This window comes from Centruroides vittatus, unplaced genomic scaffold (genome assembly GCF_030686945.1).
Source record: "Centruroides vittatus isolate TY-2023 unplaced genomic scaffold, ASM3068694v2 contig_1891, whole genome shotgun sequence".
Taxonomy (NCBI): Eukaryota; Metazoa; Arthropoda; class Arachnida; order Scorpiones; family Buthidae; genus Centruroides; species Centruroides vittatus.
Window position 1 is genome coordinate 51,623 of NW_027121163.1, and position 17,959 is coordinate 69,581.

A 17,959-nucleotide genomic window follows, 5' to 3' on the forward strand; every position below is an offset into this window, starting at 1 on the left:
AGCTCATTAAGAAATGAATTCGTATATATTATCGTGGGTATAGGCCCTATATTTATTATACAAAACACAGGAGTCGTTGTTTAAAGGAAAGCGAATAGTTTCAATGCTTTAAATTGCTTCTAAGAGAACTGCAAATCCTTTCTTCTGAAGCAATCGATCCGAAGTGAAATCCATCTTTAAATCCTGAACACCGGTAACGTTGAAGATGGCGGGTTTCTTCTTGCCACAATACGTCTTTTTAGGAATATTTGAACCCGTAATGACTATTTTATCCTTACATTTTTTCTGCAAAGATATTAAATTTCTTATAAATATTGATAAAAATGTCTAATTTTTGAATACGGTAATACCTCGGCCTACGCGTACCCCAAACGCTTATCAACGGATTTCAAAAAGTAAGGGTTTTTATTGTTTCTAGCCCCCCCAAAAAAAACTAACGCAAGCTGGCAACAGTGCTGCATAATGCGCATCGGTACAATCATTGTGTTGGATTCCAAGTTGTTCGACTTCTGGGGCATTCGAGTTCCGAAGTATCACTGTATATTTTCTAAGTGGCATCGGAGATTATTGAATATTTATTAAATTCGCCACGAGAAAAGCGCTCTTATACTAAAACAGAATTTACTTTTCCTTTCTCCGTATCCAAAAATATAAATGTGAATTGAACATTTTCGTTCGCAATCTTCCAGGTGCAATCGCTGTAACTCGGATAGCTTTCGGGAAAATTGGGACTGGCAATGACTATCGGTTCAGTAAGGTTGAGCACTCCACCACACTCGTTTATGTATGCTGTAAGAGAGATTTATTTCGGTCAAATTTTTAAAGTATCGTAAAAATAGTCGAGTGATTTTTCTTACTTCCACAAGATTTCTTATTAGGAAACAATTTTCTTCCTTCTTCACATTCGCAAAAATAACCTCCTATTGTATTAACACAAATATCACTGCAACCCCCTTTATCTGGTAATTCGCATTCGTTAAGTTCTACAAATTATAAAAACATTTTCGATTTCTTATTCGTTATTTTCAAAATTAAGAAATGATTTCGATTTACCTTTCAGGAAAGAAAGTGAAAAGTCCTTTGCATCACTTGTTTTGTTTGACTTCATCCAAACAGTAACTGTATTGTTTGTGGACAATATTGTATCTGGAAGTTCGTTTCCACAATATTTTCCTAATGATTCGCCTTCTCTTCCTTCGCCTTCAAAGATTTCTACGAATTCATTTGTGCAGTTCTCTTCACTCTCCATCTAAAAAATCACGTATTATATCTATTATACAGTGCGATCCTGTCTTTAGAGGCTGCCAAATTTACAACATGTCCTCCTTAAAGAGGGCATGTTGCAAATTTAAGTATGGGACCAGAATTGCATCTGCAAGTTATGGTTGCATTTGAACTGCTGAATATTTCTATAGACAGTAATTAAAGCACCCTACTCAACGCTATCTCCTGGTTTATCTGAGCGGTATAACGATGCCTCTTTCAAATACCTTCATAACGGGGCATAAGTAAAAATCTATTCTTACGTTTAAACTTTCAAATTTCATAGCCACTCCATATCCAAAAGGGACCACAATGATCCATTGGCAATCTGACGTCAGTGAGGAATATTCTTGTAGTTGATTGCTTTCGATCGTACCTTCGTCGGCTTCTATTCTTCCACCACAACTTTCTGAAATACACAAATTTTGTCGGGATAATATCTCATGAAAGTTATTTATTATTATGTAGTTTCCCCTCGTGAAAAGAGAAAAATTAAATATACAATATGTAAAATACAGTAATGTTCTATAGGGTGATCATAATTAATTATGATTTATTTCATTTTATTTATTCAAATAAACTTTAAAATTATAAATACCTATGTACTTCAACGTGAATCCAGCATTTGAAGAATTGGATGAACTCTTGTAAGCGATCAGAATGCTGTTAGACGTACTGGTGTAAGTATTTTGTACAGTTTGATTTCCACAAAATCGCCCTTTATGACAAAGAATGGTTTTCTGTTAACTCTTAACTTAAATATTCCAAATTAAACACGAGAAGCCTACCTATAATAGGAGACTTGGACCAATATCCATCTCGAAGCTCAAGGTATTCTGAAGAACAATTCTCGTCCTCGGGGGTATAATCAAGAGTAAAACTGATGGTCTTCACATCGTTTACCTTGATGAACCATTGGCATTCGTTCCCTTCTGTTGTAGATAGCTCTTCTGATGCTTCAGAACTTTTTAATATTCCTCTCGATTTTATTAAACTGAAATAGCAAGCTGCAAAAAGAATAAATCCATCTTCACGAAGAATCTTCATGGAATAACGATTAAACTGCTTTATTTTATATAAATTTTACAAACTTGTTAAATTACCTGGGCAATTGTAAAGTTTTTTAGTTTGTGCGATATCAATTTTAGAAAGCATTCCACTATTTCCTGTTATAGGAGTCGATTCGTTAAGGGACTCCATAGTTGCTTTGCCATTTTTGCTGAATATATTTGAAGGATAATGCATAATACTTTGGAAGTCATAACCGAAGCCTAAAGAATCGATCTCGAAACTTGATGCCTTCTCAAACTCTTTAACAAACTCTATAATGCGATACAAGAATTAATTGTATTTATTAATAGCATAACTGTAAATATGTATACAGAAAACAATATCCTTGTTTAAATTGGGGTTTTACACCTATAGCATTAAGATAAACAGCATACAAACGCATACAAATCCGGCCCATGTATAACTAATTAGCTTAAAAATGGTAACATTTATCTATTGAAGAAAATATATATGTATAAAGGGTGGCTCAAATGCCAATTAACTGAGATATGTACTAAGAAGAATGGTTAAACATGGCTGAAGAATACGGTTTTTTGAATCGTTTTAAGAGTTTGTTAAAAAATAAATACCTTCGTCAATGTTTTCAAATAAAACCTTTATATATTTATCTCTATCGGGACGACTTTGCTCGTGTTGAAATCCGATCGCGTGGCCAATTTCGTGCTTGATTACCCCCGTGCTGCTACACGTCTCGTGTAACACGAAAGTTTGTCTTCTACTGAATCTACCTAAAGTGGAACAACAACTGAAAATGGAGTAATAAAAAATATATTTCAACTATATAAATCACTACTGCAAATTTTCAGAATGTATGTTATTAACTAAATAACTAACGGGCAATTTCCAGTAGGCTCGACGTAGATGCTGTATGCATGAGTTGCTTCTTCGGGTACAAATTTTAAACACGTGACAGATTCCCAATGTTTTGCGGCCTCAATAAACTGTCTTCTGGTTCTTTCTATAAAGGAAATATTGTGTTTTAAAAACATAAAATGTATTGTTGGTGAAGATACTACTACAACTCACCCGGTAATTCCGGATCGATTGCGTAAGGAACAACAGCTTCGTCCCAAAGTCTCCACTTTTCACTAACAGCGCCTCTTTTTGCATAAGAAATCCTTCAGGAAGAATACATGTTTAACGTTTTATTTACTAAATACGAGTTTAGTGTGATCTTACCTTTCAACCGAATGCGGAATTTCTTTCGTCGGCATCTAAAATAGTAATTCCCTTGTAAGTAATTATACATAACGTGACAGTCGAGACTGTATTTATGACATTAAAATTCGAACACTTGCGTTTACCTTGTTTACGGATGGATCTGCTATCAATGGCGTATCCGTTCAGATGTATGACCTGAACAAAAATGAAGGGAAGTAGAATAAAAGCAGAATTCACTGGCAAACAATTCATTGTTTCCTGTCTATATATTAAGATAGTTGTTTTAATCCTTCAACACTAAGTCAATCGCTACTTTACATTAAACTCGAAATTGCTCGTTAGCGATTTGCGTTGGTGTTGATAACGGCAAACAGGAAATATTATTGACAAAAGAAGGAATTTCCTTTCTATGTTCCAATTAACTTCGGTAATAAATTATAAAATGTAGATTTATATCAGAATAAGCATTTTCTAGAATATTAAAAGAATTGTTTAAAGAAAATTTAGACTTAAGCGATTCTGAATTCTTAAGACCTTTCCACTCTAGAAGCCACTCTATACCCCCATTATCTCCCCACTCCTCCATGGGTTCGCCAGTGCGGATTCGACTAGCATAATTGAGCCGCCGGTTGTTAGGGGACTTAGCCCAACATATCCGAACGAACCACCTTCCGAAAAACTTCCTTATTCGATCTCGAGTTTTCCAGAGAAACTCAGCTTTATCATCCATTAATACATTAAATGTAGATAGATAGATAAAGAGAGAAGGCCTTACCCACTACTGTAGCCAAGGATAGGTGAGGGAATAAACGTAAGGGAGAGGAAGGAGGGCAAGGGGAAGAGAGGTGAGAAGGAAAGAGTAGGAGCGATCACATGATGCCTGGCTGGGAACCGTTTACAATCAAAACGGGTATACCTAGTGCTACACACAGAATACCTGATACGTCGTGCCAGCACAATAAATACGGACACAATAAAACAATAACAATGTATATACATCGCGTGTACACAGATTAAATAGAACAAAATTATAATATATCCTTGGAAGTGTGAGCTGATGCAATAATAGTTACCTAAATATAAACCAGGGTAGATCCCGAACAAGTACAAAACAGTACTAAAACCCGAGAGGAGTCGCTATAAAAGAAACCGACATAAAACAGCCGCTAAGGGACTCAGAAGAAAGTCGATGCCCACACATGGGTGGCTACACTAGCTGAGAATTTTAATACTGAAGATAAAGTTCTTGAAGGCCATGAAAATGTTTTTGTTGCTGATTAACAAGTCCGGAGTACATGGCCAGACGATGTTCTCCTTACACCCCACGTTGATGAAATGTTTCGGTTTCCTGGAAGTAATTAGGGCAGTAGAAAATGATGTGATAGCTGTCTTCTTTCTCCCTAAGATGGCAGGGACAGTGCCATTTACATTTCTTCGAGAATCGTGCAAGGTATGTCTTAAGGTTTCCGTGTCCTGTCATTATTTGAGTCAGTTCGTAAGACGGAGTGAAGTACGTGTGTACATAAGTGTAGTTAGCTCTTCCTAAAGTCTTCGTAACTTATCTCCACTAGTTTACTTGTTATTTCTCCCTTTAAATGGCGCTTGTATAATCTTAAATACAAAGTTTACATATGCCAATGTGCCTAGATACGTTATTGATTCCTTTCACCATTTCATTCTTCATACATCCTTCTAAAATAGTATTTTTAATATGGTCAAATCTTCTGTGCCTATAACATTCTAGATAAACTTTCTGCCACTAGATTGTTATTTGAATTATTTATCTTCCTAGCCTTCCCCTCTTCAAATAGTACATTGTCGCCGTTATAATTTGACCATTGTTGATAGATTTTCTTCGACGAACAGTGATCTTATTTTGGTGTCTTCTTTCTGTAAGAAAGTTTTCCGTTTAAGTGCATTATTTATTTCCAGTCGTTTTACTGGGAGGTATTTATCAATGAATAGTAACAACATAGATAGCAAATAATCTGCTAATTATGTAGTAGTAATTCCGGGAGAAACAGGAAAGTAGAGCAGTTCATTGTGACTTTGTTAATATTCCAAAGATGCAGTTGTATTCTTGTATTGTGTTCATTATTTCTAGATACAGTATTTATTATTTAAGCTTCTAACGCTACAGTTAGATGTACAGACTTTTTTTTTGTAAAATCTGTTATCTTGTGTGTCCTAAAAGATCTTCCATTAAGGGTATAAGCTGACAATTTGTTGTATGGATTGTATTCGGATCGGTGAAGAATCAATGTCTTAAGACAAGTAAAAACATCGTTTTCTAGTAGTTCATAGTTACATCTTTCACACGTGCTCGTTCCACGTGTCGACACTCCGCACCACCGGCACCATCTGTATTTTGAGGGTCGAATAAGGGAACGAAACAGACAATATACTATACAATTTCAATTTTAATATGCATAATTAATACAAAATTTAGTTTTTTATTGCAGAATATCCACGATAAGTACTTTGTAAATTTTATTGTAAAATTTGTAAATAATTACAATCGTCAATTAATACCGCTTGGGGGCGCATGTACGAAAAGTCGTCTGCAATTTCTGAAAATAAAGATGTCGTCAATTTAAGTTGCTGTAATTACTCTTGCTAACTGGCTCATTCGACGGAATAAATTGGACAAAATTGGTTCGGATTAAGCAGCTACAAGACACGTGAGTAATTTGGTTATTTATTCGAAATCGTTTGATGTTGATAACGTAAGAAAACAAATCGTTGACGGGAACCGTATAGTAAGTTCTGAGACCCCGTACTTTTCCGCCATTTTATCGTTGGTTTCGGTTATTGGACAGTGTTGCCCGTTCTAAAAAAACATTTCTACAACTGGCAACATGAAAGGAGTTTTTCAAATGATGTATTTACATTAAATAATTGTAGGTGAGCAATTATTTATTGTTCGGAATTTTACTCCACTGTTCTTGAAAACGGTTGAGAGTTACCCTTTATCTCTTTCTTCGATAAAGGCTATCATACAGAAATAATACAGTGGTGCTTCGTACTTTGAATGTAAGAGGACATTCGAAGTATGAGTCAATTTTTCCCATTAGAAACAATGGAAAGTTTCTCAGATCCCGAACGGGTTATATTTACCTATGGTGTCAAAATGGCGGCGCTTCCGGTAATCTCGAATCAGGATATTAAGTGATGACTAATAGATGGAGCTGTCTAATAACGTGTGTTGAATTATGCAAATTTATCAATCTGACCGTGGAATGTGTTCATGTGTAAATATGCAAATTTAGTAAGTATGACGTCGTTAGTGATGTTTTGTCGTGGAAATGGTGTAACCTTTATGGAAGTGTTCTCTACAGTTATCAAACAAAGTAATTTAAGTGAAATTTATTTCTAATTTTTTGTTAAACAATACATTCATTGTTAATTTTAGTGTTTGGTTAATTAATTAATACATGTAGCAAGTTAATGACGTATTGTACCATACGGATGCGATCACGTGATCGTGATGAATAAATTGTTCCGCCATGTTACCAGCATATAATATGGCAAGTTACCTTTAATATATAAGTTGCTCACTGACGCCGTACGAAAATTTAAGCATTTTTGTTTAGCAAAGAACATACACGGGGATATAAAAAGAAATTATAGCAAACGCGTGTCCAAAATACAATAAGCACTTCGTATTCATACCGTAATATCGAGAGATGAATATTTAATGGTATTTAAATTACTGTTTTTAGAAATAAGTTTTTGTCATTAATTAAGAAAACCACTGATGTCCCGTGTGCATTGTAACGTGGATCTGATGAATTCCATCAGTCAAATAACTATTCGGTTGATGGCTTCAATATTTAAATTAATACCTAATTCCACCAAGAAACTCATGCCAAAATTTCTTCTCAGTTTTTTTTTTTCCTGTTTAATTTAATTAAAATTATTTAAAAGAAAATTGGAAGCATATTATTTAATGAGGAAACTGATGGATCTTGATTTCCAGAAGTATTTGATTTAGAAAGATAACTATATGTTAGATGTATTCAAATCTCCTGTTTTCTCGAAAATGAGAGCCAATCAACACAAATGAAACACATGTTCTATTTAGGACAAAATCTATAAGAATAAGTGTATTGTTAATACATGGTCGAAATTTTTCGAACAGAGTAACTAATAGGTGATTTTAAGGTTAGTCTGTATACATTCTGTCAAAAAATTATATTAATCAGATGATTATGGTTACAGTTTCCGAGTTTAAAGTAATTATTGCTGTATTGGTAAAAGATTACGGCATTTGAATAATGAATATACACTTGACACTTTTCATTTATTCATACATAACATTTCACACATAATATCTGGACATTTCCTTCTGTGCTAAAATGTAAATAGGTAATGGAAAATACATCAGACTTTTTCTGAAAAATTTACACTATAAGATTTCATACGCTAGTTTCTCAGGAAGGTACAATACTTATTGCAAATCCTATCCACTTCTTCCACTTCTTAATTCGTTCACCTGAATTAAATTTGATTTTAATGCCAGATGTAGAACTTAAAATTAGAGATTCTGGAGTGCGCCATCCGCAATACATCTTATCACTTACATTATGACCGCTTATAGTTACTTCATCCTGACATCCCTTCAAAACAGAACAAAATGTATCATATAATATGGCAAGTTACCTTTAATATATAAGTAACTTTTGCTTACTTTTTTGGAACCTTGAACATCCATGTATAAAAATGTCAGTTGAACATTTTCGTTAAGGATATCCCATTCACACATCACGTTTTCTGGATACTCTTCGGGAAAGTGTGAGCTTGCAATGACGATTCTTTCTGATACATTCAAAATCCCTCCACAATAATCCAAAATATCTGAATAAAGACATAATCATTATCATTATTTATGCAAATTTATCATAGGCCGATTTTAAAGTGAATTTATAACCTTCGCAATGTTTCTTATTGGGAAACATTAATTTCCCAGTTTGGCATTCACAATAATAACTCCCTATTGTGTTCTTGCATATGTCGTTGCATCCACCTTTATCTGGTAAGTTGCATTCGTCGATTTCTTTTAGAGAATAAATTAAAATTGCCAACAATTATTAATTTTTAAAATTAAACAGAAGTAATGACGTATTTTTTTATTTACCCATGAAGAACCGTATTACAAACTCTGTACTGTTCCAGTCATTAGTTACAAATGTGAGTGAAACAGTGTTGTTAGAAGATACCACATCTTTAGTTTGCTGTAATCCACAATATATATCTAGAATTTCATTGTTTGCTTTATCCAGAACTTCCAAATAATAGGAGGAACAGTTGTTATCAGCTCTGCTCTATAAAAAGAATACTTATTTAGAATTAGATGTCCTTTCTATTTAACAGTATAAAATTAAATCTATACTTGCATCTAGAGCTTCAAAATGCAGCGCTACTCTATAATCTGGTGGAACTGCAATTATCCACTTGCATTGAGAAAGAATGGAATAAGATTCTTGTAAATATTCACTCTCTAAAACACCTCTTTCTGCTTCGATTCTTCCAGTGCAAATAACTGAAACACAAAGAATACATAAGTAATTATTGTTATAATAGAAGCTTCAACTAATTATAATACTTCACCTGTATAATTCAGTAGAAATCCTGCATAATTTGAAGCGTTATTAGACTTATAAGTAATTAATAGTGTATGAGATTGGGTTTGGTAGTATTTTTGTAACGAATTATTTCCGCAGAATCTACCTGAAACAAAAATTTAAAGCGCTAACATATAAATATTGTTATCTACTGTATAATATTTCCATTATTATTGGTAATATTATACTAATAAAAGGAGCATTAGCACCAGCAATAGTAGTAGTGTCAAAGCAACGATAGCAAAGCACTACTAGCACTAGTATAAATAAGGCAGCATCAGAACAAAAGAAGGAAAAATAACGTGAATAGGAAAACTTTAATTATGGCCATACTGTATTTTCTGCTGATTTATCGACTTTACCAATAAGGGGTGATTTTGACCAGTAGCCATCTCTTAACTCCAAATACCCGTCCGCACAATTTTCGCTTTCAAGTATGTTCACATAATCAAGAAAGAACCGGATAAACTCTCCTCGATTCCTTCTAATGTACCATTGGCAATGCACAGTTTCCGATTTGAAATCGATACCATCAGTCATTACCACCCCTTCAGCATCATATAAATTGAATAAGCAATCTGAAAAAGCATCGTTTAGTACAATTCATCTACAGTACAAGATTTTTCTCTGAAAGCGAAAGCGTTGTAACTTACTTGGACATTTGTATAATCGGTTTGTTTGCTCAATATCGGTGGGACTAAGTGCCATTTTGAATTCCTTCAAAGAAACTGAGGAATTTAAGGCTTGCATAGTTTCATTCGCTAACGAAATAGCATAAACGTCTGAAGAATAGTGCATAATACTATCAAAATCGTAAGGAGATCCCAAAGAATTAACTTCGCCTTTATCCAATTTCGAAAACTGATTCGAAAACTCTGTTGAGAATTCAAGTTTTATAATCATTCTTGCTAGAAAATATGGATTGCAAGAAGAAAAGCCTAATATTACATTACCTTTCTCGATGTTTTCGTATAGAATTTTGACATGTTTATCACGATCGGGTCGTTTATGTTCGTGATCAAAGCCAATCGTGTGGCCGAGTTCGTGCAACACCGCTTCTTTATAATTGCACTGATCTTCATCTAGAGTCAGGTATTGCCTTAATTTATATCTCCTACCAATTTCAGTGCAGCAACTAAGACGTATCGAATACAGCTCCATCTTTATTTTTAAAAATAGTAAAATATTTCGTAATTTTAAACATCTTTCTCACCCGCATTTCCCTTTATTTCTAATAACTAATTTTTCTGGATGTATCTGTTCTGCTTCGACAAATTTCAAGCATGTTTTTGCTTCCCATTCGTCCATTGCCGAGCGGATAGTTTTCGACAAGCTTCCTGAATGAATAAAGTGTAATTAGTGTAAAATTTAAATTAAAATGATTAAAAAATTGATTAAAATCTTCCTCTTACTGGAGCAATCGGGTTGGATTTCATAAGGAATTACACCTTCCTCCCAGAGTCTATCGTGGTCGCTTATTGCGGCTCTTTTTTGCCTTTTAAAGTGTTAAATATTAAAACGTAATTACAATTTTATTAAGTTAAAATTTCGGAATTTGACAAATTTAAATTGTCTCGTACCTCGATTCGTTACTTAAAATGACATTTTTGAATTTGTCCTCGTTAATCGGTCCGTCAGTTCTTTTATCTTGAAATTTATATCAATGTTAGATTGCTAAAGTTACACTTCTGTATAGTATTATTTTTAATATACGTAAAAGTATTAGTGCTGATTGTAAAATTTTATACTGTAATTTAGTTACGGCACGATTAAATACTGTATTTATTCTAATAAACAGCATACTGTCTAGCTTTTGCCAGCTTGCAACTGCGCTGTTCGCTAGAGGGAGATTTACTCTTATTACTTTGTTATTGGGCGAAGAATATTAATAGTATAAATGCGATAAAGGAAGGCAAACGCTACACGATTTTGCAGACAGCAGTCTATTGACCACTTTTGACGTCATAAAACGTGTTACCCGATAAGGAAGTTAATGGGCAAACATTTACGAAAGTTTACAACTTGTTACCATCAACAACAGCCAATTAGCGAACGTTTCGAATAACACTAGCGCCAGTTTGTGAGTACGAATACTGTCAGAGGGCGCTTTTTATGTATTTTTTTTATTTTTCATCTTGTAGCTACGATGTTTATTAGAATAAATACTGTATTCAGTTAGGTTTTCTCGTGCTGTATCTAAACTAAAAAGTTTCTAATCGAAAAACCTCAATAATGCATTCATATATCAAAAAAACTTGATAGCAGATTGACTGTTTATACTCGTAATATTTGACAAGCGCAAATAAAAAAAACCCACGATTTAGATAATCACCCACAATTTTACAATGCTAGCTAAGCTAAACCATAAATGCTTAATAACCTCTTTCCCAGCAATGGCCGACTGAATAAAACCACTGGTAAATGTTATGAGTTCGAGCCTGGACAGAGGGCCGGCATATGGAATTTTCCGTGTTTTCTTCACGCGAGTAATATTTAAATAGGGGCCTGTTTCCCATAGAAAGTCCGCCCGGGAGGTATCTCGTTGACTGACCAAATAAACCAAACCAAAACATTAACCTATTTAACACGATATTAGAAATAATAATTTAAGGTATGTTATTCATAAATAAATTAACAGGCGTTATTTCGTGTATTTACTAGTTATTTCATTGCCGTACGTAAATTTAATTTTCACGTTTCACCCATTCCTCACCTTCGTTTTCTTGCATCTTCAATTGATTGGCGTAGATCACAAACAGAAGATAAACGTACAACATTTGATTTTCACTAAACCTAATCATAATCTAACGATGTAATTGCCGTTCCCTTTTTACAAACTGATAAAATTATTATAAAATACAGGTTAAATTCCTTAGAATTGTTGCTTTGAATTGTTTATGCGAGAATAGAGTAATGGGAAGTCTTTTATCAAGAATTGAATTTCCTTCCACGCTGATTAAGTGCAACGATATTTTAATTCGTTAAATTAATAAGTATGCCTATATAAAAATGAAAAGTCATAAACGATTTTTACATTGTTTAATTTACATATCTTTTTTTAAGTCGTGCAGTGAGGAAACAGTTTAAAGTTTAACAAGAATTTCGTTATTTTGGGGGATGTATTGATAACATTTTGGATATGCACTCGATCTCCAGCAGATGGCGTTAAAAATGTAATGCTTTTAACAGGCGTCTCCAGACAGCCCATCAACGAGCTAGAGTATACTACATAGAGTGGCTGAAGTAACGCCATGTTTGAGGAAAATAGAAGACACGTCCGCCATTTTCTTTTTAGTCAAGGGGACGTGGCATTTGTGTTGTGTAAAAGTAACAAGCTAGAATATTCTAATTCGTCGATAGTACCCGTCATTGCCACTAAGAGTGCTGCGACCATGGTCGCAGTCACCCTATGTAGTATATTCTAGTTCGTTGTAGCTCACACACGACTAACGAAAGAGAAAGCCCTCGACCAATGGACAGCAAACCAATAACTCGGCCTTCGTGTTTGTATTTCTAGCCTGTTTATCTTTCTATTAGTGCTTTCTACCTTTGTCTGTTCTAATTGTGAGTTAGCCGGCCTATAGAGGGAGAAACGTATATTTCCCGCGTCAGGAAATGGCTAAGGGTTTACGCGTATGTGAGTGGTGGTGACGGAGACTGTGAACACAGGTTATTTTACATAAAACCGTTTATTTGATTCAAAAGGAGCTTACATACTTTTGTCCAGCTACTCCAAACGTACACCGTGGTTTTCATTCGACGTTAATACAATCGCTTGTATGCTGGAGCAGTCGAATTACGGAGAAGACTGAGTCTGATGTCTGAGTCTGAGTCACTAATGACACTTTGAATCGATGGCCCCGGGGTAGTAGAAAAGAGATATCTGTTGTGGATGAGGAGCTGGCTATCCAAGCTCTTCATACGGCGAAACAAAGAGTTCCGGTCGACTGACAAATTAGAGAGTTTTATCAACAATCGACACGGATTTGTCTTATGTAGACCTACTCTCAGAGAGGGACTGCTTTTCGACCTTGAGATTCGGGGTTTTTATTGGTTTTCTCCTCAAATCTTTCGTTTTGATTGATCCTAATTTCTTTGTCTCACATTCCGATTGGTATCTCTCCTGTCTCCAGGTGAAAGCCAAGATCGGTTCGAGTCACGAGAAAGGACCACTATGGATGGTCTATCCGACACCATCCCTGGATCCCTTTGATCGGTAGATGTTGATAGAACCAAGAAACCTGCGCTCGTATTTTAGTCCGTTATTTTTTTTTTCCTATGACATTTTAGAATTTTAATGATCGAGCGCGATGTCTCCTTGTTTTTGCCTCAGGAATTTTTGTATAATTAACACACTGCGATTTCGGATCCCGTCTGGAACCTCACATAATCTGTCGCTAATATTATCACTACAATGCGAACTCGCAGTTTGCAGGTATTGTGACGAGACGTTCTCTTTATGATGTTCCTTGTTAAGACATTATCGTTTAACTCATGAAATTGACATTGAGAGTCGAAAAAAGGAAAACAATTGCTTGTTATCTGTGCTCAAACAGCTTTAGCAGCAGGAGTGAATTGCACGTGCATTTGCAGAACAAGCGTATGTTGAAAAACACCGGTTTGCTACTGAAGCGGGTAGGAATGTTTTCATATGGACAGACCCTATGTATGAACTCTTAAAATGCAACAATGTTTATGCTTTACTATTAATTAAAAATGCATCTTTAAGTGCTGGCTTGAAGAGGTTTAGAAGTGAACGTGGACAGTGTTTGTACTTCCTGGTGGACAAAAGAAGAAATCAACTGGCATTGGCCGATGCTACGTTGTGTAACAGAAGTGGCACATTTTTATCCAAGAACAGTGGGAAAAGGCACCTGAAATCTCAAAGGACAGCTAAAGTAGGATATCATTGGCCAGCTGAGATCAGTGTATCGGAAAACGACGGAGGTTTAGACGTCATATACTATAAAACACGTATTAATCATGACAAACGTCTGGGACACATTAATCTCACAGAGAATGAAGGTTCTGCTATAACAGGTTAGTAATTCATTCTATTCAAAGTACCGTACGTTTAGTTAATCAACATAACATATATTAAGTCTAATGCTGTATTTTACTTTTTTTAATTTAGTGGACATCATTAAGGGTGTGCCTGACAAAAGTGTAAGAACCGGACTATGTCCCTAAAATGAATGAAATTTAACAAAATAATTTTCGAAAGTATTAAATAAAAGCTAACAAAGTCAAGATCTTTAGGAGAAAACTCGACAAGGAAGTAGCAATATAACATTTCCTTTTTAACAAAACTCCTTCCTGACATGATTGCTCAACGCCGGAAGTCGAGGAGAAAAATTCAGACTGGTTGTTAACAATCTTTTCATACGATATTGACATTTTTGGCATGTTCTGATTCAAGAAGCGGACAAAAAGGTATAAAAGGACCTACAAAGGGCCATCCAGGGTGGTTTAGTTCCTGTCAGTCGTCCAGTTCCTGTTGGTGGCCCAGATAGAAACGTCCAGTTCCTGTGATGTAGTTCAGTCTCTGTAAGTTGTCAAGTAAATCTCCGTCATATTCAAGTCGATATAATTGTCATTGTTCAAATGATCAGCTAGCGTTTCTACTAAATAACTCTTCAAGTTATTTACTAATACCGACATTAGAAGATCTCTGCGATAGAAGACAGCCTATCGACGAGGTAAATATCTACCCGCGGCAAACTGTAAATTCTGTCGCGATTAGGACCTAGATTTTAAGGTAGTTTTAATATAGAAATGGGATCTATCGAAACGGTGATAGGGATAGTTCGATAGTAATAATTGGAAAATTCATACGATTGATTGTTTTTGATTTACTTATAATCCTTTGACATATCGTTATATAGTTGTAAAATTATCGTATATATTTTTATTGAATAAAGTAAATGTTTAATTTGATCGTTGAGACTCCATCCGACTTCACAGAAAGACTCGCAACATAAGGTCATGTGGTTGACGGCCGGATGGCCGAGCGGTAAAGGTGGCAGCCTACCGCTCTGGGGGACCCGGGATCGAATCCGAACGGGTCGAATAATCCCCAGGAATTTTTCGGGGCGTGGTCCGTTCGGATATGTCGGGCCCCGTCCCTCACCACCCGGTCGCCCCATTGTGGGCCTGGCCGAACCCATAATGGGCCTACTACAAGAGGCCCTCTTAGTGCCCACAGGGCGAAAAGAGTTAAAAAAAAAAAAAAAAAAAAAGGTCATGTGGTATTACATGGATCAAAGTTTACACAAGTGATGCCACCAGCGTAGCTGCTTGGGTTGAAGACAATCTTGTTATATTTTCTAAACAAGGAGAATATGAAGGACTTTACAGGAATGAGTTTATGCTGGTAATTATGTCACTACGTTTAAAAAATTTGGTTGGGATAGAGTATGTATTGATTGCACACTTGGATGTTACAAAACTTGAAGGATCATCTCCACACCATACGTGATAACGATAAAAGGAACAAAATTTACGCTTCGGCAAAGGCTCGTATCATGGAATTAGACAGGCCAAAATTTGAGGAGTTTAACTAGTTCCTGGAACAATTGCAAGAGGATCCTGAAACCTATGCTTTCTGGCAGTATTTGAAGTCTTACTACTGTAAAATAATAGATATGTGGACATATTGTTACGGACCAAATGCAAAGATTGATACCAATATTCCCATGGAAAACTTTCATTTCTATCGAAAACGTTTGTGGTAAGAAGGAATCAGGTGTAAAAGGATAGACAGGCTAACGATATGTTCTAGTTTAATTACCGTTACCAATGAACACCATTACTTAACCTTTAATTTAAGGTTAAATAATGGGATTCTATGGACAGGCTGTTAGAAAATTTAGAATAACATTTGGGAACTAGATATAGATAAATGGCGGGTATGAGTAGGTCGGCGGAGGTGCTGGTGACTTTTTTAGTAGAGATTAATAGTGTCATTCTGGTGTTCATGAAAATTATAAGGAAGCGGATTATGGCTCATTTGAGGAAATGGAAATTTATTAATAGGTTAAGTTTGATTTTAATTATGTGCTTACTAATTATTGCGGGTATTGAAACAAATCCAGGCCCGTTTCCTCGTTCACCACAGCGAGTAAGTCGAGCAGAAATGCAGAGAAGGGGCGTGGAAGACCACGCAAAGAGAACTTCAAAAAAATGGAGAAGGAAAATCAGCTGGTGGATATACCGAATGAGGAATATTACCAAATTGACGACGATTCTTATAAGCTAGATCAGGGACAGTGAGAAATACGAACATACATAATTATTTTGAGTCATTAAAGGAAGCAGAAGCACAGGAAGTAGAAGAATCCCAATATACATTAAAAGCAATTTACGAGTTAATACAGGAGAAATTTTTGCAGTTAAATACTGAATTGCAAGCTATTAAGGCCAATGTAAACTCACTGAAAGAAGAAAATAAAGGAAAAGGAATAGTTTGAGAAAGTGCTTGGAAAATTCAGTAAATGGTGTGGTAGAATTTGAAGTGCACGCTGAAGGTTAAAAATAAGAAAATAGAAAAGAGAGAGATGATCTATGATCATGTTTGGAATACGGAAAATCTGGTTGGTAATGATAACTTAACCGATCCATCTTTTGAAAGAACAAATCGAGAAGACGATAATAACTTATTTATAGTCTTTTGGAACGTTCAGGGATTGCATGGAAAAATATATAAAGATACTTTAAAAGAATATATAAAGTCGCACTCAATAATTGAGTTCGCCGAAACATGGATAACTAATATAAATAAAGTAGATAAAGAATACCTTGAAGGAAAATACGTGGTGTTAAGCAGCAAAGCTCAGAGGATAAGGAGATTTGGACGTCCTTCCGGAAGCCTATTATTGTTATTTAATAGACATCTTGGTGAGTTATTACAATCCCATTTAACTGAAAAATATATGTTTGCTCTAATAGAATTGGAACAGAGGCTCCAAGTAATTTGGGGAGAGCCGCGTGTAGAGGTTAACCTGAATCAACAAAAATAATTATAGGAATGTCACTCAGTTTGCATTTATCAAGGATAGAGGCACGCAATTGGCTCTTTTTCTGTTGATGGCAATTATCCAGTTACAGCTTCGTAGAAAGAGACACAAGGTGTTTGCACTATTCTTGGACGTCGAGAAGGCATATGATGCCGTGAGCATTACAGATTTACAAAAGATGATGATTCAATATCAAGCGGAGGATCAATTGGTGAGAATAATAGATTTACTATTCGGTCATTATGATGCGATACTCAAACAAGACAATAAACAATGGCCGTCGTTTAAGATAGATCGGGGTTTGTTACAAGGAGATCCTTGGTCTCCTCATCTTTATAATTTCTATACGTTCGATATGGACAAATACTGTAATAGAAACGACGACGGTTTCATCCCAGGAAGAATATGTCCTTTTATTTTAACAATGAAGAGCTAAAGGTGGTACAAGAAATTAATTCTTGGGAATTATTTTAACACCAAATTTATCCTTCGAAAAACAGGTTAGAGTGAGCGTGGTTAAAGTTAATTTAATTAACAACATGGTGAAACTGTTTTCAACGATTAAATTAAAGAATATTCATGTTCATTTTGAGTTATTTAATTCTAGTATAGTGAATGCTACTAGCTACGCCTCTCCGATTTGGAACCTTACTAAATATCAGAAGCTGGATATTATTCAGAACAAGTTTATACGTAAAATATTTACGTTAGAGTATAACTTACCCGGTTAAGCACTCAGGCTGGAACTGAGTAGGTTTAAATTATAAAAAGATGTATTAAATTATTTTTTAAGATTAGAGATGGTGAAAACCTACCGGCAATATT

The 17,959-nt window shown here is 35.2% G+C and overlaps 4 protein-coding genes across 4 annotated transcripts in view; all 4 read right to left on the reverse strand.

Annotated features, from left to right (window-relative positions):
* Nucleotides 1–34: 34 nt before the first annotated feature.
* On the reverse strand, nt 35–3,548 carry LOC136970079 (tolloid-like protein 1). The gene is made up of 12 exons (XM_067264452.1): nt 3,514–3,548; nt 3,361–3,452; nt 3,169–3,292; nt 2,904–3,079; nt 2,367–2,585; nt 2,052–2,270; nt 1,862–1,981; nt 1,527–1,672; nt 1,054–1,249; nt 858–983; nt 626–789; nt 35–285 (listed from the first exon to the last, which is right to left on the reverse strand). Exons 1-12 carry the CDS (start codon nt 3,546–3,548, stop codon nt 109–111), a joined length of 1,794 nt encoding a protein of 597 aa, XP_067120553.1. The 3' UTR covers nt 35–108.
* Nucleotides 3,549–7,898: 4,350 nt separating this feature from the next.
* Nucleotides 7,899–8,818, reverse strand: LOC136970052 (tolloid-like protein 1). Its single transcript, XM_067264420.1, has 4 exons — nt 8,633–8,818; nt 8,426–8,551; nt 8,186–8,352; nt 7,899–8,114 (listed from the first exon to the last, which is right to left on the reverse strand). Exons 1-4 carry the CDS (start codon nt 8,634–8,636, stop codon nt 7,929–7,931), a joined length of 483 nt encoding a protein of 160 aa, XP_067120521.1. The 5' UTR covers nt 8,637–8,818; the 3' UTR covers nt 7,899–7,928.
* LOC136970068 (protein tolkin-like) lies at nt 8,809–12,015 on the reverse strand. The gene is made up of 10 exons (XM_067264439.1): nt 11,833–12,015; nt 10,700–10,766; nt 10,532–10,614; nt 10,333–10,456; nt 10,073–10,254; nt 9,773–9,994; nt 9,482–9,697; nt 9,106–9,225; nt 8,888–9,037; nt 8,809–8,819 (listed from the first exon to the last, which is right to left on the reverse strand). The coding sequence occupies exons 1-10, from the start codon at nt 11,918–11,920 to the stop codon at nt 8,809–8,811; spliced, it is 1,263 nt and encodes a 420-aa protein (XP_067120540.1). The 5' UTR covers nt 11,921–12,015.
* Nucleotides 9,823–17,959, reverse strand: part of LOC136970051 (calbindin-32-like) — a 211,602-nt gene continuing 203,465 nt past the window's right edge. Inside the window, exon 12 of the transcript XR_010879933.1 lies at nt 9,823–9,836. The gene's annotated coding sequence lies outside the window, so the exon portion shown is untranslated. The remainder of the gene's footprint in view (nt 9,837–17,959) is intronic.

What these genes read in the sequence shown, in the direction of transcription:
- LOC136970079 (XM_067264452.1), bottom strand. Translation starts at nt 3,548, where the DNA reads ATGCCGACGAAAGAAATTCCGCATTCGGTTGAAAG. An exon ending in ATTCCGCATTCGGTTGAAAG is followed by an intron (nt 3,453 to 3,513) that starts GTAAGATCACAC and finishes TTCTTCCTGAAG; the next exon opens with GATTTCTTATGCAAAAAGAG. An exon ending in ATTCACGTTGAAGTACATAG is followed by an intron (nt 1,673 to 1,861) that starts GTATTTATAATT and finishes TGTGTATTTCAG; the next exon opens with AAAGTTGTGGTGGAAGAATA.
- LOC136970052 (XM_067264420.1), bottom strand. An exon ending in CAATAAGAAACATTGCGAAG is followed by an intron (nt 8,353 to 8,425) that starts GTTATAAATTCA and finishes GTCTTTATTCAG; the next exon opens with ATATTTTGGATTATTGTGGA. An exon ending in ATGTTCAAGGTTCCAAAAAA is followed by an intron (nt 8,115 to 8,185) that starts GTAAGCAAAAGT and finishes TCTGTTTTGAAG; the next exon opens with GGATGTCAGGATGAAGTAAC.
- LOC136970068 (XM_067264439.1), bottom strand. Translation starts at nt 11,920, where the DNA reads ATGATTAGGTTTAGTGAAAATCAAATGTTGTACGTTTATCTTCTGTTT. An exon ending in AGAAATAAAGGGAAATGCGG is followed by an intron (nt 10,255 to 10,332) that starts GTGAGAAAGATG and finishes GATACGTCTTAG; the next exon opens with TTGCTGCACTGAAATTGGTA. An exon ending in GTCAAAATCACCCCTTATTG is followed by an intron (nt 9,226 to 9,481) that starts GTAAAGTCGATA and finishes TTTTTGTTTCAG; the next exon opens with GTAGATTCTGCGGAAATAAT.